The 22131-nt window shown below is 42.3% G+C and overlaps 1 protein-coding gene across 1 annotated transcript in view; it reads left to right on the top strand.

The window, feature by feature from the left end:
* Positions 1-22131, top strand: part of slit3 (slit homolog 3 (Drosophila)) — a 241586-nt gene that overhangs the window by 127298 nt on the left and 92157 nt on the right. The window contains exons 5-6 of the mRNA XM_041943676.1: positions 2002-2073; positions 14752-14823. Of these exons, the coding sequence (XP_041799610.1) occupies positions 2002-2073; positions 14752-14823 (144 nt within the window). The remainder of the gene's footprint in view (positions 1-2001; positions 2074-14751; positions 14824-22131) is intronic.

Raw genomic sequence — 22131 nt, 5'->3', positions numbered from 1 at the left:
GTATAAAAGAGATGCAAATCATAGAGATAAACAAGATAGATTTATGGATATAGTTAGATAGTTAGATAGATAGATAGATGGAGGGAATGATAGATAATAGAGAATGATAGAGAAAGGGGGAGTGCGGGATAGAGAGCAAGAGTGATAACAGCTTTGCTCTCTATCTGTTTCCTATTTGCTCTGTGAACGTCAGCATGGGAGCAACAAAGACAGAAAAAAAACCTTTCAGAGAAATCCCATCCCTCCCCAAAAAGTGTCAAAACCTTCAAAACAAGACGTGTAAACACGAGGAATATTTTCCGGCTGTGCTGCACATTAAAATATCATAATACCATTCCTGTCTGTCAAATGTTTGCCTTTTTTGTGCTCCTTCGTTACCGCAAGCGCTGAGCAAGATTGCACATAAAAGCACATATTTTCTTAGCGTAAAGAGTATACAATGCCAGGCACATACTTTTCCCATCAAGGCCTGGGGAGGGAGATCGGGGGAACGCTCATCTCTTGTCAAACAAAAGGAATGAGCCAGAAAACACGGGGCTGAAAGTCCAAAACGATGAAACCTTGTTAGTTTGAGGAAATGAGTTTTCTGTTTTCCGAGCACGGCTCGCCAATTAACATTCACCGCCCTAATAAAAGTTGATTGGCTCTGGAATAATGCACAACCAATTTTTCTCCTGTGTACGTGAACGTGTGCGTGGGTGTAAATTAGACAGCATAAGCATATACAGTATGTATGTGAGGGGTTTATATATGTGTGACACCACGTGTGAGTATGTTTATTCCCAAGTGTGCGTGCGGGCACATGTGTGCCTGTCTGCGACAGCTGACCAGTAAGAGGCAGCGATTCTTAGCTGCATGACGGGAAAATGTTATGAGTATGGTTGGTACATAATTACCTTTCTCCACAGAGAGGATGGCTGATTTCCATGCTGGGTACTTGTGTGTGTGTGTGTGTGTGTCAAGGTCAAACTGAAAAGCCCAGGCAGAGGTCTGTTGCTCTTTGTGTGTGTTGACTGTCTAATCCGCGTGGTCATGCATCTGTGTGCTGCCGCTGATTGACTTTGTTAGCACATGTGTGTTCAGTATGTGTAACCAGCTCACAGGCAGCTGACTGGAAGGCATATCGGGCGATTAGCTTGTCTGATATTTCATACCTCTCTCTCTCTCTCTCTCTAATTACATTGTGCTTTCTGAACCTGGTTTGCCTGCCAGGTCTTATCCCCTACAAACAAACGCTAATAGAGTTAAGGCCGGTCTGTTGTGTCATGTCAAAAATCATTTGGCTCATATCAGTATTCATTACGGAGAAAGAAAGAGGGAAAAAAAAACTTGCATGGCCATTGTTCAGTGTGTGTTTGTGTTAAAGAGAGAGACGGAAAGAGTCAACACTGAGAGGCGGAAAAAAGCGTGCTTGATGGTGGTATTACAGTGTGTGTGTGTGTTCTCGGGTTTCTCCCAATAGATGTGATTGCTTCATTTTTCTGCCAGAGCAACGCTGCGCTGTTGGAGGGCTTAAGTTAGAAGAAAAAATCTTTTCCATTGAAACATGCGAAACACACACACACACACACTGCTGTTTTACTCTGATTCTTTCCTTGTTCTTTCCTTGCCACCACCTCTCCATTAATCACACACACACACACACACACACACTTCAAGGGGGTAGGTGGACTCATGCCAGCAGTATTTCTGATAGTTCCTTTTGTCTTTGAAGCTCTTTGGACCAAATTGTTCCACTGATCATAAATGTCATATCATCCTTCCCCTCCCCCTCCCTCCATCCCTTTCTCCTTCTGTGCCTTTGTACTGTAATTGGCTATGTGTGTGTGTGTGTGTGTGTGTGTGTGTGTGTGTGTGTGTGTGTGTGTGTGTGTCATAGATCAAATGTTTGTGGCTTTGTTTATCATTTGACTCCATATATCTTTGAGTGCTTGGAATACCTCAACTAATGTCTCCTCCCTCTCCCCCTCTCCCTGTCTGTCTCTCTGTCTGTCCCTCCAGAGACCTCAGTGAGAACCAGATTCAGGCGGTTCCAAGGAAAGCTTTCAGAGGAATCACAAGTGTCAAGAACCTGTAAGCGCAATTACTTCCTTCCTTTCCTCCATCTGTCTTCCTGCCACCTCGCCCATCTTGTTTTTCGGCACCTCTGTCTTTTCCTCTCTGTTTTCTGTGTTAGCGAGCTCAATTTTTATTATTATCTCACACAAGAGTAGATCCCAGTTGCTGCTGCGATTTCCTTTAATGTCTCCCTTTTAACCCGGGCTAAGTTAGTACAAACTCATCCCAATTTGAAGCTTCATTCATAAATTCATAATGTTGACATACAATATTAAATCTACATTCGAATGCTGCACATTTTTTATTTTTGCATGTCTGTTCATACTGAGCCAGGATTCAATAAAAAAAATGGTGACTCATTTAATCAGATGAATCACTTTATTCATATCGAGGGTTGTTCAATGATTTTTTAGGGTGATGACATCATAAAATATGACAGCAGACATTTGAAATTTAATTCAGATAGTGTGCATTTAGATTATCTTTCCCACATTAAAGCTATGTAAGGAGGAAAAGGGACGGGAAACTGCATGTAAAGCATAACATGAATTTAACACTATGCTGTTCATATTTTACAGTTTCAGATTACAGATCGCAGATCATAAAGAACTGGAGGAAATCTGTTATTTCCAGATTTGGCATCAAAGCCTTATTTATGTCAACTTGTGTCTAACTTAACTTTAGTGCTAGATTTTCTCTTATAAATGAAACCTCCTCACTCTGTTTAGGACTCTGCTTTTCACACCTTCTTCTCTACTTTTCTCTCCTCTTCTTCCCGTCCAGAGAGGTTTTGTCCTCACGTCAAGCGCTCAATAACCCCCTGTCATTTATTCATGACGTCCTAATCACCAATAGTGTGATCAATATGCTGCCTAATCAATGCTGCTCATCAATAGTGGCTGATCAATCCGGCCTGATGCTGCGTAGGAAACTACTAGACAGACTCTTGGGGATAAACAATGTTCTCAATGCAAGAGAGAGTTCAATATAGAGTTAGATAGACTAGAATAGAATAGAATATTTTTAAGTAGAGTGACCAGGGGCAGATTCTGATGGTTCAGGCTTGTAAGGTAAACAATGCAGGAAAAAAAAAAACAGATTTGCTCAACAAATGTATAAATTAAAGTTTGGCTGTGTGTTTTATCAGCCATGACTAACACGACAGAGGAAGCAAATGGATAAAAACAGAGCCGAGCATAATAACTAAAAGATGCAAAAAGATAATAACCCGTCCTTCTGGATGCTCCCCAAGCCTCATTTCACTGCAGGGGCTTTTGACTGACGGAAAGAAAAAAAAAACATATTCTTTGGATAAGTGAGATAGAGAGAAAAAGAGAGAGGGAATGGTTGTGATCTTAATGTAGAGATTGTCTTTGTGATTTTGTGTGCATTGTGAACAAATAATAATGAGTCGTTTTCTAACATATGCCATGTGTGGGAAGACGGCGTGACGATAAAATAACAAAAAAAGTTCACAAAAATTGATTTTAACTTAGAAGTAAATAAATCATCATGGCACTCACTGATGCAAAGATGGGTCATATCTGATTGAATGCCAGCTGTATCTGTCACAGTTATCCTGTGGACGAGTGCGAGGCGAAAATAAATCATCATTTATTTAATTCCAATATGCCAATGGAGATCATGTAATATGAATGAAAGCTCTAGAACAGCCGCAAAAAAAAAACAAACTTGTGTCGAAGTTGTTTTCTTAACTGCTGTTTGCACTTGCAAGAATGAACTGAGAACCTCACAGCTTTTAGGTCAACATGGATGAAAAGTGCTGTAAGCGCTTAGAAAAAAATGGAAAGTTGAACATCTGCTGTTCCCTGACCACTGAGCAATCTGCTGATAATCATGTGATATCATCAGAAGCTCCAGAACAGCTGCTAAATGAGCCTTGTGTTGGGAAAGTTATCTCAGCTACAAAAGAATGTATTTGTATAGCTGTTAATTGGCGTCCAACCTTGGTAGTCGTGTTTGTAACTGATTACTTTTGAGAGTAGTTTCGTCGTCTTTCTTCCACAGGAGGTTCGTGTTCCCTTGTAGCCACCCATGTGTACGTCAAACTTTGTTTTCTCAACACACAAATAATGGCTTCACATAGATTCTTACCGACAGAGAACTCACTGAGGCTTCTGGGCCCAGGTTTGGGTTGGCCCCGTTCTTACAATATTTCACCCCACCAGCACAAACACAGCTTAGCTAAGCTTAGCGAGAGCTCACACAGACAACTTTAACAAGTACTTGAATTATTTCCAGCACATCCCTTTAATCAGCCAAATAGATCACTTTAAAATGTGGACTTTTGTGTCCTTGAGCTGTTAAGATCAATGCGATTCTAGCACTTTTTCATTGGTCAGTCTGTGAATTGATTAATATACATCTTGCTGCAGATCAGTAATTCACAGTTAGGATACAGGCAAATGTGCTCCTCTGGTTAGTTCCTGTCCCAAGTGTGATGTAAGTTCACTATGGCCGCCAAAGTCCACAGGAGATTATTACTCTTAAGTTAAATGGACCTGAAAGTGCCTGTACTTTGTGCTCTACACAGCTGTGTGTGTGCGTGTGTGTGTGTGTGTGTGTGTGTGTTTGTGTGTATGCAAGTGAGCGAGTGTCGGTTCTCATGGCAGAGCTCCAAACCTTTGAGTTCAGGTTGGCCCCTGATCATCTAATCCACTCTCCCTTCTCACGTCGGACACAATCCAAACCAAACGCCGTGCACCACCTTACCTCCTTCACCTTAGAGTCGCTCAAGTGTTTCACAATCATTTGAAGCTCAGTGGCAGAAAACAACCGACTGCAGAGCAATGTAACAGCACCTTGCATGTCGGTATTAATGTGCCCAACCTCTGTTCGTCCAGGGAAGGTTTTGCTGAGAATGCAAACCTTTTATTTTTTGGTTTCCCAGCATTGCATCTTGACATTAACGTGCATTTACACTTGAGAGCCGCCCAGTGTAACCACAGCCTGCTACATCTGTCCCACTGAACAGCTCCAACGTGCAGCAGGTGAAATTCAATATATGTTTCCAGACTTTGCACACTGGATATGTTCCACTCTAAAATGCTGAACCCTGCCCTCAGCTTTTTAACACCATCCTCTCTCTCCTAGCCCGGCTCTTCGCTCATCTGCCAAAGCTATAAAGTCATATCAATCAGGTTTGACGGTAAAATTGTCTCTTCCCCCGTTAAAATGTTTTGCTCTAAATTGCTTTGACCTACAAAGTGAATCATTTCATCTTTTTTTCTGCCAAAATTAGAAGTGACTCAGGCATATAAAGATCAGCCTTTTCTTCCTCCTCCTCTTCCCTGTTCTGCTCCTCTTTCTTTCCCCTCTTCTCAGCACTACTTTCTTACACTTCCTCCTCCTCCTTCATCTGTCATCACATCTTCATCCTCTATCCTCCCGACGACAACTTCACTCTCTTCACTCATCCATTGTTCTTCTTGTTCCTTGTATCCCATCGTCTGCCTGTCACTCTTTTGTCTTTCCTCCCTCTCCTCCTCTTGGTCTTTATTTCTCTCCCTCTTTTCCTCATCCCTCTTTCTTTCCTTTTAATCTGACCCCATCCATCCTCTTGTTGACTCCATCCCAACTCCTCACCTTCCCTTTTCCAACATCCGTCCATTCCTAGCTGCCTCCAACCAGCCCCCCTTAAATTCTCTTTCTTCCCTCACAACTTCCCTCTTTTTTCCTTTTTCAGTCCCTCTCCATCCCTCCATCCCTCCCTCCATTAGACAAGGTGACTCCTGCAGTAAAAGGCTCCAACCCTCCATTATGCCACAGAGTTAAAAAAAAAAAAAAAGTCATGACATTCTGTCCCTGGTGGACACAGCATTGATTTTCTCGTGTGTCTCTCTCTCACTTTGTCTCTCTCACTTACTCTCAATCTATGTCGCTCTCCCTTTTTGTCTCACTCTGCTTCTCGGAGTGCTGGGTCCCTCTCTCTTTCCCTGTCTCTCATTTGTTCCCTTTCATGCTGCCCAATGGCTAGCATCACGCCATACACCATTTATTGCACTTCTTGCACACACACACACACACACACACACACACACACACACACACATGCATGCTCACACACATACTCACGGACCGTTTCGACCCAGCTATCAGATTGACTGCTTTGCTGAAACTGCCAAGAACCTGGCAAATATGATTACTGCAGGCCTCTGCTAACCTAAGGAGACAGGTATATGCCATACATCTGTGCGTAGGTGTTTGTGTGTATACGTGTGTGCTCCCCTATACATTGTGCTGACTGCTGGTCCTGTCATTCCCCTAAACTCAAGCTGTCAGTCAAACTGCAGATGATAAAGGTAAATGTGGAGTTAGGACAGGTAGAAAGCACTGCGCCTAAATTCCTGGAATCTGCACTGTGTTTTATGGTTTTATCAACTACACGTCATATTCTGGATGCTTATCGTATCTCATCGTATCTAATCCAATTTTCTCTAATCTAATCTTGTCTCATCACGTCTAGTCTTGTCTGGTCTTGTCTTGTCTCGTCTGGCCTTGCGAGGAAAGTCATCATGTTAACCACGCCAGAGAATGTCCAACAACTTTGGCATCTAACGCCTCAGCTGTCTGTGCTGCTCCAGGGTGCAGCAGGGGAAAGTGTCCGGTCCCTTCTGAAAATCAAGATGCCAAAGAGTCGCCTCAAAGTAATCCTTGTCAGGTGTGAACGCTGTTGACAAGCTCCCTCTGCTCACAGGAAGTGACAAACTAAAAATGAAGAAAGAAACATGAAAGTAGTTACTAATCAGCATCAAGGAAGCTCTCCATCTGCAGACAACTGACCCTTTGCCCCCCGAAGGTCAAGCTACCGAGCGCAGTCTTAACATGGACATTTTAAGCCTAAATCTATTAGGACTACTCACAGTGACCAGTTACTGGATCTTCACTGCTGCAAGCCTCATATTGGTTAAACCTGGATTTTTCTTTCCTTCTGCTTGGTCTGTTTTAACACTGACTGAGTCTCTGCGACAGTCCAACAATCACTAACACTCCAGCTAACGAGCTGCATGCTAATGATGTAAAACCTTTAATGCAACAGCACTGTGTTCTACGGCAGGCCTGCTTTGTTCATTCAGAGGATTGTGTCAGATGCATAGATATGTTTGAAATATTTTCTTAAATTAATTAGCCATGTGCAGAATGTTCAACAACAACGTTTCCCCCCTTGTGCCATTGGTGAGTTCATTAAAGTTAAAAAAAACAACAAAAAAAATCAAACATCTCAGAGCAGTGTTTCATGTGTTCAACGACCTTCTTTAAATGGGTGTCACAACTCATTCACTTCAATTCGAAATGTATTCATCCCTCGAGGTGTAATTTGAGGCAAGCTGGTTTGCAAACATAACAACATAAAATCACAACAAACAATTAATTCACACACTTTTAATGCAATGTTAGGATCCTAAATGGATTCACATACAGATAAAAATCCAAGCAAAGCGAAGCTTAAATCATTAGTGAGAAATCAATAAAAAAGTTAACTATACAGGTGCCAATGCTTAAAATGACACATCTCTTCCCTTCCATGAGCTGTCAGCATAGATTTCCATGCACTAACACACCGTGACTTGGCTTACTGACGTATTTGCATATTGTCCCATTCTGGCATACAGAAAAGCTTTCAGTTAGCGGGAAGCCTGATGCAGTAAACCACACACAACTGGTATCCCAGACTGGTTACAGCCATCAACAAAAGTAGAATAATCCAAAACTGTTTACATCTGACGTGCAGATGTATTTGATACATCATGACATGATGAGATTCTCACAGACTACTCAAAATCTTTGTCCTTGACACGTCAAGGTTATTGCTCACAGAGGAGCGAGGCGGAGAAGCAGAGATAAACCTGATCAAGCACAGGTACTGTAGTGTACAGTCGTAGTCATGCTTAAATGACAGCATATGTGAGTCACTCATGCCGGGAGGCATGTAGCTGTAGTTGTATTACAGGGGAAGCATGGACGCATCAGATAAGGTACAGCTGTTTCATTTGCCCTCACATTACACCTCAGTGCCCACACAGACACGTTTTTTTATCTTCAGTAGCCATCACGTCCTCACATTGTACCTTGTTTTCCATCTGCCTGCCTTCTCGCTCTCTTACCCACTTTTTTATTGTGATGAAATTTAATTCATTTTTCCCACTGGGTCCACCGATGCTCGACATCTACGCGCTCACACTGTAGCACCTTCAGGTGGTTTGGAAGAACGTAATGTGTAATTTCTTCAAACAATACAAGCGTACAGTATGTCAGTGTAAGAACAAAAAAGAACCCACCCCATGGCTTTACTTCTTTACCTTTCTCCTTCCTGTCATCGCCTCCTTTCTCTTCTCCCTCGTAAAACGCCTCCACACTTCACGCTTCCCTACCCACAATGCAGTGCAGGATAGCCGTTTGTTTGAATTATGACTACAGCGCCTCAGAGAGAGGTGAGAACATTGTGTCGGCTGCGTGTACACGCACACACACAAGTTTCTGACCCGCGCTTTTGTGCCTCTCTGTTGTTGCAGGTGTTTGCCTTCAGTTGTTTCTATGTTTACTACAATTCCAACTATAGACAACTAGTGCCAGGCATATGTCTAGCAAGAGTGTGTCGAACATATTCAAAAACAGATTGATAACAGATAAAAATCTGTATATGAAGGTGACAGCAGGAGCATGCAAGCAGACTGTGCCTTGCACCAACATGTGAAGAACAAATAAGGGAGAAGACAGAAGACACAGCAGCCAGCTTCTGGGAATTATTTACTCAGATTCCCATCATTCTTTGCACTACACCAACCCCCTACGCTCCTCTGTAAATGGCAGGATGTGGCTAATTCGTTAAAGGTTGTGACAAAGTGAGACAGGAGGGAGAAAAAATGTCAATAGTTCTGTCTGAACTGTAGCATATTTAGCTAGACAGCATCCTCCTAACATTCGTCATCACAGTGATTCAGTTCTGAGGTAAAATGTACTCACATTCAGGGAAACACAACCTTCAAAGTGTCGCGGTTGGTTGCAGCTACAGACAGAGACACTTTTTCTGCATGATTACAGAGTGCAAAATTAGATTGTAGAGCTTTGCAGGGTTGCCAGGTTTGTCTTGACAAATGTGTTTCCATCTCTTTTCACTGTTTATTTTCCTTGCCAACAGAGACCTAAAAATTATATATCCACTTCAAGCAAATGTACATTTATATTCTTTTTTTTTTTTTTTTTTTTCAATTCAGTATGCTAAAATGAGTTGGGATGGAGAGCCTCTTGGTGTCCTTGACAGCATGAACCAATCGCAAGCTGGAACACAGTCAACAGAGGTGGACCGAGGTGGACATAATTATGTGAAAAACTTGACATACCTTAATGTACCCTTGAATATCACTAAAAGCAGATTCATCATTTGCAAGTAAAAGCACATTCTGTTGCTACTGCAAGATGCATGCAGTGGCAGCCATTGCAGATGTCCAGAAAGCCAGCATTGATTGTGTCACGTATGCGAACACGTTCGTGCCATAATGTTATTTTTAGTTATAAAGAGGAGGCACGGAGAGCTGGTGAGAGATGGAGAAAAGCAAACAAAGATTTAAAGAACGTTAAGAGAGAGAGAGAAGTTGAGTCGTCTGATCAGCCCTTCAGTCCTCAAACACTCCCACCACATCCATCCTTAATCCACTTACATCTACCACCCGTCCCTCACCCCTCCTGTGTTCTTCAGTCTTTTACTTTTTCTTTCCATCTGTATATGTTTTTATCTTAAGTCTTTACTTGTTGGCTTTCCAACCTCCTTCCCCTCTACTTCTCTTTTGGTCCTTTGCTTTCCTCTCTTGAGTGGACCAACCTTTTTATTTTATTTCTTTCATTTTTCCACTCTTAATTAATGCAGCCTCTTGCTGTTGTATTATTTCATGACTAACTGTTGTTAAAATATAAATACGTTGGAGGTCACAGAAAAATGATAATGCAGACTCTTGGTAGGTGAAAGTTCGATTTGTTTCTATCTTCTGTGTTGAGCGTATACTGTAGACCTGAAAGAGGCTTTTTGGAAAGTTGTTATTTCTGTTGTCAAAGGCAGAATTAGACCAAAACATACAAAGTGACCCATTGAAGTACTGTTAGAGTAAAAAGAGACAGAGAACACACTGTCCGCTCATTTATTAATTATTTAGTAGATGTGTCTCCATCACTGTTCATTTCTTTATCAACAGAAATGCTCTGCGTCAGTCTAATGGGAAACCTTTTTTGTAATTTCCAGTCGAAAATTGTGCTGTTTGTATAGATTTTCAAATATTATGAATCACTTTTGTTAATATGTATTAGACGGAACCACAGTGAGTGTGTCCTCCTTCACTTCCTCTGTCCTTTCATTAATTACTCAGTCAGTAGCGGTTGCTAACTGATGGATTCATGGAGCGGCAGGGTTGTTCTGTGTGTGCGTGTGTGTGTGTGTGTGTGTATGTGCGCGCTCCCCTCTGCTCCAGATGGTAGCAGAGGGAAGCATTGAATCAGTCTGCCAATAGGTCTTATGATAGACATGATTAAACACACTAACTAATTATATGGAAGGAAATGAAATTCCGGACCCCGTTCTAAAAAGCTCACAGACGCACGAGGACTATGAATGCAACACGATGGTACAAATATGGAGAGCTCACACAGACACACACAAAGGACACCCCCATCCTAGATTGATACCAATCATGTCACTGCTAATCAGGGTGCTTGGTGAACAGAGCTGTCAGAGGAATCCAATCACATCACAGATGATGGAATCGTTTACCGTGGATGAGGATGGAAGATGAAGTACATGGCCGCCAATATGAATCCAACACTTATTCTCAATTGTTGGAAAATTACAGATGTAAGGTGTCCGGAGAATAGTGATAATATGTTCTCAAATTCATCAAAAACACAATCCTGTAGAGTTACGTACAGTTTAAGAGTTGTCATCACTCGTCTCACAGTCCTTGTCAGGTCTACAGAGGGGTGGGATTCCCCCTCCTCGCATCAAGAAGTGTCACTGGATGCATGGTGGAGGTCTTCAACTTTCACTTTTTAATCCGGTGGGGATTTATTTTACAAGTTCTCACCAAGCAACAAAATAGGTAGTTTGTCAGCGCCTTCCAAAACAACCCATTTGACCATTACAGATATGATGCATTTTTGTGGCTCTCCTCGGGAAGGAGAAGCTCATGGTTAATAAGTCAGACAGACACCCACCCTCTTTCCAGCCTCTTTCCCTAACAAGTTTTGGCATGCTGTAACAATGGAAAGCTGCATCTACCTTTCATTCATACAGTGGACAGCCATTATGTCCTCAGCAAAGAGGCCATTGTGTCTGGTTCCAACGTTATCATGAAATATCATGGTTATACCAAATATGGGTAAGATACACTGAAAGATAGTCAACTGAAACACTAGGTTAAGGTTGGGGAAAGATTGTGAACAGTAATTGCAGTACAGGATATATTATACAGTCATCCACCACCCCGACCTCCACACCCTTACTGTCTGCCTCACAACCAACAGCTCACCACTTCCTGTACTGAACGTCAGCATTGAACATTGTGAGGAGCGAGGTTGTCCACTATGGATATAGTTACTAATTACTGGACTGTACTGCTTGGATGAGTGAAATAACATGGATGAATCAAATGAGACAAACCTTCATAGACGTCATTATTCACTTTAACGCTGTACTTCATATTCAGCGTTAGAAAAAGAGCAGTACTGAAAATACAATGGATTTAATAGCTACAGTCAACATTGGGAGTGCCAGGCATCTCCATATGGCTGATCATCTCCATATGGCTGTGTGCCAGTTTGTCTTCCTAAAAAAAAGAAAAAGAAAACATGCCTTTTAATTACATAAAACACAAACATGGCACAGCCATATGTTGGTATGATCCTCAGACTCGCTAAAGTCTTGTCATTTAACAGATGCTCACACTCACAGCTTCTCTTCTTCCAACAAGTAGCCAGAGAAGAAAAAAGAATCTTTGATCCAAAGCCCGGCTTCTAACAAGAGCGCACAACCCAATAAGACTATTCTATAAACTGTTTTAAAAAGGAACGCTAGTTTAGTGCTCCGTATCGATGATCCTAACAGTCTTTAGCAATCTCGCTCAATTAATCAAATGTAGCATATCAAGACTCTTCTTATCTCTAAATCACCTCTAAAATATAATTGCATTGCATCAAAGCAGATCAAAACATCTCATCAGTCTCTGGAAGTCTTTGGGGGGTTGAAAATAATTATGTTGGGAGCCGAACCTGGCCTGTAGGCACGGAGTTGTTTTGGTATTTACTGTCTTGAGTCCAAACTGAACTCATGCCAGCCATTAACTGCCAGCAGTTGGTCAATATCAGGTAGAAATACATGAAAAATGTCCTTGCTGTATTGCGCCATAGCTAGGATGAGCAGGAAATTTCAAAATAAGAGTATACTGATCAAGCAAAGACAATTCATTTTTTTGTAGATATTATTTTGCAGTTTGGTTTGGTTTATAAACTGTTGTGGACCCGCTAGTTACGAATGTACAGTGAACTTTTTAATGTCTATTCTAACATTTATTTTGCCTGAAGTCACTGCAGTAGTCTGTCTTTGACTTGCTGCTTTTTGGAATGTATTTACATATCGAGGTGCACTTGTGGTGTACTATAGTAAATACATTTTTCAGATACTCCAAGGACTTAGACAGGCCTCCGGTTCTTCTCACACACCAACCCAAACATGCACATATAAAAGCAAACCGAAGAATATGCTGCTCCCGAAGCCCTGATGCAGTTTCTGTCGCCTTACAGAGGCAACCCAGCTCCTGTTTAGGGAACCACCATCCTCAGGGTTAAACGCTGACATGACTGATATAACAGGTGCTGCGGTGTGCTGAGTTGACACCGGGGATGTGTAGAGAAGAAGAAAAGGAGGTTTAAAAGGTTGATAAAAGAAAACAGGGACAAGAAATGGATTAGCAATGGATAGATGGAGTGTGAGAAGAGAAAAGGTGAAGGGGAATCAGGGATGAGAGGAGACGAGAGGGCACTGGAGGGAGAAAAAAATGGATTATAAATGGAGAGGGGGAGAAAACATGAAAAATGGAGAAGATGGATGCTCGGAAATGAGGAGAAAAAAAGAAATAAGTTGAAGGAAAAAGGGATTAGGGATGGAGGGATGTGGTGCAAGAGAGATGAGATGGTGAAGGGGACAAGGAGAAGAAGATTAAGGTGGAGTGATATGCTTTTATCTTCTAGTGTCTGGAGAGCAGACGGTAACTAGCCATGCTCTGTGTGTGTGTGTGTGTGTGTGTGTGTGTGTGTGTGTGTGTGTGTGTGTGTGTGTGTGTGTGTGTGTGTCCATGAGGGTATTTGTGTTTGTGGACCTTTATGATTACTTGTGTTTTTCTGTTTGTGTGTGTCTGTAAGTGTGTGTGTGTTTGAGTGTTTTCTGCTTGTGTTTAGTTACCTCTTTCCCCCCATGCATCACTGTGTGTGTCTAACAGTCTAAATGCCACTCATCCTTCTTGGTTAAGTTAAAAAAAGCGAGAAGATACTTCTGAATGTCTGCCCTTTGTATCTTTCCATCTGCAATCCATCCATCTGAAGAAGAGGAGAGAGGCAGGAGAGACAGGCGGATGGATGGATTGGAGGAAGGGAAGGGAAGGAAGGACGGAGAGAGTGAGTGGTGGTTCCGGGGTTGCTGGGTTCATGGATGGAGGGATGGCTGGTGGCGGGGAGGTGGGGGGTGAATACCTAGAGCTGAGCAAATTAAAGTAAAAGCAAAGGATAGATGACGGTAGGGTACGGGGTGCATCTGGGAGTCCGGTGAACGAGGCGCTGAGCAAGCCAGGGAGGAGGGGTAGAAAAGAAGAGTGGGGAGGTGGAGAGAGAGAGGGAGTAAGGAAGGAGAACGGGAAAGAGAGGCAGAGTCGTGACTGTTGGTTGATTTACGGAGGCTTTCCTTTTAATGAAATTGTTTCAGTGACAGAGCCGGTAAAAGGCCCTTAATGGATTGGCTGGCCTAATGTAATGAAATTACTCCCTCTTTCACTACAGAGAGAAAAAAAAAAGAATAAAAGAGGACATGGGGAGGAGGGGAAAGGAGGAGGAGGAGGAAGAGGAGGAGGGTGGAAGAGGAGAAAATGCAATTAATATTTACAGAACAGACAAGCAGGGTGGGCTTTAGTAGCTACGGCTCGCTCGCTCTCTTCTGCACCGTGTCTAGCTCTCTCGTCCCTCTCTCTCCCGGTGGCCAGTGTGCGCTGGGCTTGCAGCAGGGGAGGGAGGTGATAGGCTGACGCCAGGCAGGCCACTTCAGCGCACTGGTCTCTTCTCTCGCACTCTCCTTTTCCTCTCCTCCTCTCCTCAGGGCTGGCCATATCAGCGCCGAGGTGAGAGCCTTAACCTTAGCTTATGTGCTATCGTCTGGACGGGTATCCCTAGAGTGTGTGTGTGTGTGAGAGAGAGTGTGTCTGGGAGTTGACGGCAGTGTCTCCTATCTGCTACCTTAAGCCCACTTACTGGGGTATCACTTCACACACACACCCCCACATGCACACACTCATTCACGGAACCTGTCTTCTGTTAGTCCCTCCCCCAGCTGAGCGGATCTTGCATACTTGCGCCTGACTCTCTCCCATCTCTCTCTCTCATCTGTGTGTGTGTGTGTGTGTGTGCGTGTGTGTGTGCTCGGTGCAGGCAACTGGACAGCAACCACATCAGCTGCATCGAAGATGGAGCTTTCCGAGCACTGCGCGATCTGGAGATTCTGTAAGTAGAGAAAAAACCCCGGTCCTCCTCTCACTCTGGCTGCTCCATCTCTCTCTCTCCTCCTCCTCCTCCACCTCCTGCTCTCATCCCCTCTTCTCCCCTCTGTTGTCTGTGAAGCAGGGACCTGTCCTGCGCTTGCCTCCTCTCGGTATCAGCTTTTTCCGTCTCATTCAGTTTCTTCAACCTTTCATGCATGTTTTTCCTTTCATGTAAAAATTCTTCCTCTCCTCTCTTACTTGCATGTCATCACTCGTTTTTTCTCCTTCATCTACTTTTCCACCTTATCTTTATATCTGCCTCTTAATGCACATCTGCTGCATGTCTTCAATATAGGTGCAGCTTTAACTTAAAGATGCTTTTGTTGAGAAAATGTAGTTCTGTACATGTTTCTGTGTGTGAATAATCTTTTGTGATATCGCTGTGTGTGTGTGTGTGAGAGAGAGAGAGCTTAGGTGCTTGTGTGCATTGCTTTGGAAGGATGAAGTGTACCTGTTCATTCACCGGCAAATGTCTTGTCCTTGACTTAAAAAACGCCAATACACAGCTACAAAAACACAAAGAGTGAGGAAAATAGTGTAGCAGCCACCTGCGCTTTCTCTGCACCATGTGTGTTAGTGCATGTGGGTGATTCCCTCAGCGTATGGGAATATGTTGATGCTCCTGGGTGTTTGCCTCCAGCTGTGTACGGGTTTGAGCGTGTGTGTGTGCGAGTGTGTGCGTAAGTTTGTGCGTCTCATCTGTCCACATTTTCTGAGCTGCTCATTTGTCACTCTGCTCAGAGGTGTGACTGGCGACTGTGCAATCTGAGGCTGCTGGGAGACGTGTCCACTTTGTGAACACTTGTATGTGTGTATGTGCAGGCTCACAGCATCGTACACGAGTATGTGTGTATGCATCCATGGCGTGCATTTGTCCTCACAAAGAGGCAGATGTTGTACTTTATTGCGTGTCGCACCTATTTCTGTACTAAAATATGCATAAAGGTTATTGTGTCTTAATTTCATGAAAGACTGAGCTCGAAAAAGTTAACAAATCCTTTGTTTGGATGGAACCAGCATTGGTTCATTTGTCTGCAGGGTTGTTGGCAATGCATTCATATTCTGCTGTATGCAGCTGAGAGGTGAAAAGGTTAGTGGTATTGTTGCTGAATATGTTTATTGGAGGGTAAAACTGTATTGCAAATGAGGCAGAGACAAAGATAAGAGCGAGAGGAGCACATGGACAAAGACAGACAGAGGCAGGTGATGAAAGAAGACAATGAGACAGCAGAGGGTAGGACAAGAAGAAGAACGAGAGCAAAAAAAGAGGGCAGACAGCACCGTCCAAACCTCTAGTCTCTCTGTCCCTAGTCACATCGCACAGGGCTAAATGCTAGTTGATCGTTAAGTGGACATGTTTGAGGTCTGCAGGGAGACAGACCCATAATACTAATAATACAGTGATGAAGTTGACATTTGAACAGGAAGAGGAAGTTGTTGATTCTGATGGTTTTGAACACATTGTTAAGTCAAGACTAGGACACTAATTGGCTGCTTCTGGAGGAAATCTGTGTTATTATCACATAAAGATCTATTGTGCCAAGCAACATTGTGGGAGACAGACGAATAAAACCAGAGACCATTATGTAAAATGCAATTTGAAGTGTGTGCTAAGGACATGATACAAACCAGAGCTGCAGTTTATGAGAATCTGTCAAGCATCTATTGGCTACATGTGTGTTCTTTTAACAGATTTATGTAAAATGGCAAAAGCAAAAACAAATTCCTAATTGATTTGTTATTGAAACCACTGACTCTGTGAACAATGTAGTTTCATTTTTCCTGAAATCACTCGTATTTGAAAATTTGATGTGATGAAGGATGATCTGAAAAGCATTTTTCTCATCATATAGAGTAGAGAGGACTCAGTTATTTGTGATGTGGAAGCTCAGTCAGAACAGTATCAGGCACACCTTGGTGACTATCCTGCTGTTGTAGGTGTGATTGCTCATGGTGCAGTCTGGTGCTGCCTAATGTGTTCACATGAATGATTAAAGAGAGCAGAGGATACAGTGGGAGATGGTTCAGTACATGGCAGCTTGCACCGTGGACTACATTCAGCCCAAAATGAAATGTCCTCACAGCTCTTACAATTACTCAGATAAATGTACATGTTTGTATTTTAAATGCTGTGAGGAAAAGAAAGCGTTTTATTTCTGTTTTGTGTTAATATCACCTCGGATTTCTTTGAAATGCTGCAAAAAAAACGTTTATTTTATCATCTTTGATTCATCCTGTCGTGATTCCCTCTCTAGGTTTTATTTCCTTTTAGCAAAGTTAGCTGTTTTGATTCCCTTTTTGCTCAGTGCACAATGGAAGTGATAGGGGGCAGATAGAGGGGGATCAGCAGTGCGAGATACAACATATTAGCAATTCATAAGACTCTGACAGCTGAGTACTCGGCAGGATTTACAATTCACTGTAAATACGCAGCCGTTCCCATTCACAGCAGACAGCATGACAGCACACAGTATATTCACTGAATGTGACGTTTTAATAAAGGCAGGTGTGTGTGTGTGTGTGTGTCTCTTTGTGTGTGTGTGTGTGCATGTGCAAGTATTTGTGCACATGTGCAAAGGGCATGAATGACAGTAAGCAATTCTGCCGCTGGACTGATCTTCATTTCAAGCATCTTAACACACACACACAAATACACTCGCACACAGATGTATGCGTATTCTTGCATATGCATTCACACACACCCCCACACGCACACACACACACACACATAACCACAGGCACAGCTCCATCTGTTCGGTTGCTGGGGTTGATTTCGTGACCGCAGTACAAAATGGGGTGATAGAGATAACAGTGATTGGAGGTCATGTGACTGCACCATCAGGTAGGTGTGTATTGCTGTGTTTGTGTGCACACCTGGACACACAAACTGTTGAATATGAGTGTGCGTGTGTGTGTGTGAGTGTTGTCTTGTACTCCTATCATTGTGAGGACTGGTTTGCATTTTACACCATAGAGAGAAAATATTTCGGAAGTGTCGACCGCATCCTCTTCAAAGTGCTATTTCCTGGTTTTGGACTGTGTTTTAGGGAGAATTAGAATTATTAGATTTAGGTTGAGTGTTAGTGTTGAAACAATTAGTTGATTAATCCATTAGTGGAGCCATAGTTATGTCTGTTATCAATCAGTAATGCAGAACATTCGCTGGTTTCAGCCTGAGGATCTGCTGCTTTTCTCTGTTTATCTGTCTGGTCCAACAAAACAAGATTGAAGATATCACCTTGGCCTCTTGGAAATCATAATTTGTAGTTGCAGGTATTTTCAGACATATTAAAGGTGAGTAATCTGCAAACTGAAAGAATAATTCAGAGTAGAAGTAATGGCTGGTTGAAGCATTATTTAGGGTAATCTGGGATTAAGCATGTAGTTGTGATAAAGGTTGGGTAATATAGTATTTATCATGCCAATGCGGGTCCTCACAAGTATAAAAATCCAAATTTACTGTGGCTGGATATGCATGTGTCATTGTGTGTGTGTGTTTGTGTGTGTGTGTGTGTGTGTGTGTGTGTGTGTGTGTGTGTGTCTGCGAAAATCTTTGTAAGTTTTCCTGCATCAATGTCAAACTACGTACATCTGTGTGTGCCTTTTTTTGTCAAAAGTGCCGAGTTAACAGCAAGATGGAGCTGTGATGATCACCCCAGAAGATGTGTGTGTGTGTGTGTGTTTGTGTGTGGATTTTCTATATTTCAATGTGACATTAGCTAGAAGTTGCACAGGTATTGTGTTTGTAGTCTGACAGGTAAATGGATGCAATGTGTGTGTGTATGCGTCATACCAATTGAAAGAAACACTGCACAGTGTGTGTGTGTGCGTGTGCCACTAACGAATCTCCACACTAATTAATCTAGTCATTTTTAATTAGCCGCTGTTTCTTGGTGGACTGGGCTTTATCTGAGCTGCTTAATATGTTTCACAGGACCGGCGTTGACGAGTCAAAAGCTGAATATTGGGGCGTCGGGCTCATTTTGAAAATGCTAAATGGATTTTAGTTTGTTGCTTTCATTAATCTTGTTATAAGTGTTCTCTCGAAGTAAAGGGAGGGATGGGATGTTTTTGTTTTTCATTAAATCAGACAAGATGTTGAAATTATGAGACATGTGAAAGGATTGGATTTATAAAACAATCACAAAATTGTGTATATGCAGATTATGTAAAAGACATTATCATTTATCGAAACTGATTTACGATCATTTATTAAGAATTGATAATACAATTTTAAAAATGAGAACGCATTGTTAAATTACTGCATTTTCATTTACTTTGATACTTTCATTTCTCATTAACAGAAATTTCCTTTTTCTTCACGTTGAGGACGCGATGTCTACTTTGTGATGCATAGAGCTCTTTGACATGTCCACACATTCTACAGGGTCACCAAGCTACGTGTAGCAGTAAAAACATATACTGGTCACACAGAAGTAAGCCAGCTGACGGTCTCCTCATTGATTCATGGAGGCTGGTCCGAAGATCTCATATGTGTTTCCTAAGAGATGAACGGTTTCCATGAAGTTTGGGGTAGACCCGTTTGAACTGCTGTTTCTTTATGTTTCCATGTGACAGAGGAGTTTTGCTTCCTGAAGAGGTTCAGGAAGAAAGACGGATATGACTAAAGACACTTTTACATTCAATTTTTCCTTTGATATCCACCCCCTTTACTCATATGTCCTTAGATAGTCTCCCTCACTTCCTCCTCCCTCTACTCTCTCTTTCATGGCTGCCAGCATAAAAGTGGAGGATCGGTGTTGTAAAAGCAAGGCAGTGCTGGGCTATGATTTATTTAGACCCAAAAGGACTGCGGTTACGATGCTTTCCTGTTTTTTTTTTTGTTTGCCAGCGAAGAGACAAGAGAGATTTGGGGGGTGGAGGGTGTTCACAAAATGGAAAAGGGGAAGAAGGAGGGATTTGAAGGGAGGGAAAGGAAGGAGTGTGGTGTCGGTGTTGTAAAAGCCGCCAGTTTCCTGGACATCATTTATTAATCTGCTGTTGGACCTGAGGAGAAGGAGGGGGGGAGAAACTGGCTGATACAGAGGAGGAGATAGGAAGAGAAGGAAGGGAAATCCAGAGAGGAGAGGCATAGGGAGGCAGAAAATTTAGTGATATAGGTGAGGAAAGGAAAGATAAAGCTAAGGTAGGGAGAGGAGGATGAAGGGAAGGAGAGAGATACCGAAGAGATAGACAGATACATAAAACAGATACAAGATCAGACAAATCCAAAGGATAAGACCAGATTGGACAAAAAGATGCAGATGAAAAACAAGACAGGAGAGAGGAAAGAGATGTAGGACACGAAGGTGAAGAAGACATCAGAAAGCAAAAGAGAGATGAAATAAGAGAGAGAAAACAAGGAAGAAACACTGATGTGACGTTAGCTGGGGAAAAAAACAACAAAGGCTGGTGATGGAAAATAGATTGAAAGGATCAGAGGGAGAAGAGCAGGGAGGCATTAATTATTGATGGAACAAATGTCTGACTGACTGACTCAATTTGGCCCTTTGTTGTTTCCAGACCACCAAGGCTGTCAGATAGACTCAGAACAGCGTTTCTCAACGGAAGGGCGGAGACCCTGACAGGGTCACCGTTGTGTTGATTTCCTGGATCTTTAACTTTATCAGCCTGGGTGGTTGAAATGTAAATATGGGCTCAAAAAGAGTTTATTTCATCAGAGCGATGTTCTGTTTTAAATCGGATTGATTATAGGCTTCAGAAATTAGGACTTAACCTGGAGAGCTAAGAGCCTGTGTTCAAGTTTTTAATGCTATAATTATAGAAAACCACTCTTTAACATTTAACAACAGTGGATGCCGAAAGTTCAAATACATTTCAAATATATTTTACGTACCAGTTTTCATTCATTTCTAACCCCAGTCCGTGGATAAACAAGCTGAATCTCAGTAATTGCCTTCGGTGCATAAATAAACTTCCCAGTTAGTAACATTTGGTAATTGCCTTCAAAGTAGCCTTGAAAGGTGAGCATCAATATGTTTAAGTCACCTGTCAGTCAAAAAATCCCAATTTAAGCCTGTATATGACCTGTTATTAACTGTTGTCATAGTGTGGCTTTGAGTCCAGCTTGACCTCAGCTGCAGGTCATCTCTTCTCCCTCCTTAATATCCGTCCAGTCATTTTCCACTGGCCTGTAATGAAGATAAACTCCACTACTGCCATGGAGAAAAATTAAAGGAGGAAATTAGCATGCTCTGGTGGTTTTAGGTAAGCTTTCATAGCCTGAAGATTAGAGGAGCGAGGCTGAGGCTGGGAAGTTGCCAGTCAATTTCTGGAAGTAACTTTTTGGCTTGTCCGCAAGGGCTCGTATACTTAAAAAAATTACCTGCCAGGAGTCACTTTTGTGACCAAAATAATGAATCAACGTGTTGGACTAAGTTGCTTTACCCCTACCTACAGCATGTCTGCATTTTGATAGAAAACAGAACGTTGTTGGGAGGAATAGAAACAGGTAGGCAGTGTGATTTTGGATACAGAAACATGGTGTTGGTTTGAACAGCTGGTCAGAGGGTACCCCATGCACAGCAGGGATAAAGTTTGAGAACAGGTCAAGACCAAAGACTTTCTATCACTGTGGAGTTCAATTGTCACTGTTCTCAAACATAAACCACTGCAGTGGGTGCACCATATTGATTTGACAGACAAATGTAGCAGACATTTGGCATTTACTGTTGTGGGTGTCAATTCCAAAACATGTTGTGTAATTTAAACCCACACACTGGGTGGGGGGATGTAGAAACACTCTGATGCAGTATCTAACAACAAGCATCAAGGGTGTGTGCTCTGCTGGGAGATCCAGCTGTGAGGTGTGAATGATCAGCCCGGTCGTTTCTGAGTATTATATTCATATCGGATGACTCTGCAGTGCACGATGTGCGTTACTGCGCCTGCTATGTGGAGAGATATGTGGAGCTTCTAGTGCTTTAACTTCAGTGCAGGAAAGCAGAGCCTACATCTCCTCACAGACCTGAAATCACTACTAAGAATGTTGATATTGGACAATTCTACGGATTACTTTCAATGAATACTTTAATAAATGGCCAATGGCAACATTTAAAAAGTGTTTCTTTCTACAACATCTGCACTCTGCAGCTATAGTATGGTGAAAGTTAGGGAAAGGTCTAAATTATGGCAAATACACTTCAGTTAATATGTAGTCAGATTTAGGCGACTAAAGCACCTGGTTAAGCTTAAGAAACGATTCACGATTATGCTGAGAAAAACTAAGGAAAAATGAATAAAACAAAAC

The sequence above is a fragment of the Chelmon rostratus genome, chromosome 9, assembly GCF_017976325.1.
Source record: "Chelmon rostratus isolate fCheRos1 chromosome 9, fCheRos1.pri, whole genome shotgun sequence".
NCBI classification, from domain to species: domain Eukaryota; kingdom Metazoa; phylum Chordata; class Actinopteri; order Chaetodontiformes; family Chaetodontidae; genus Chelmon; species Chelmon rostratus.
The sequence above is the reverse complement of the archived record's forward strand: the minus strand, read 5'-3'. Positions and strand labels throughout refer to the sequence as shown.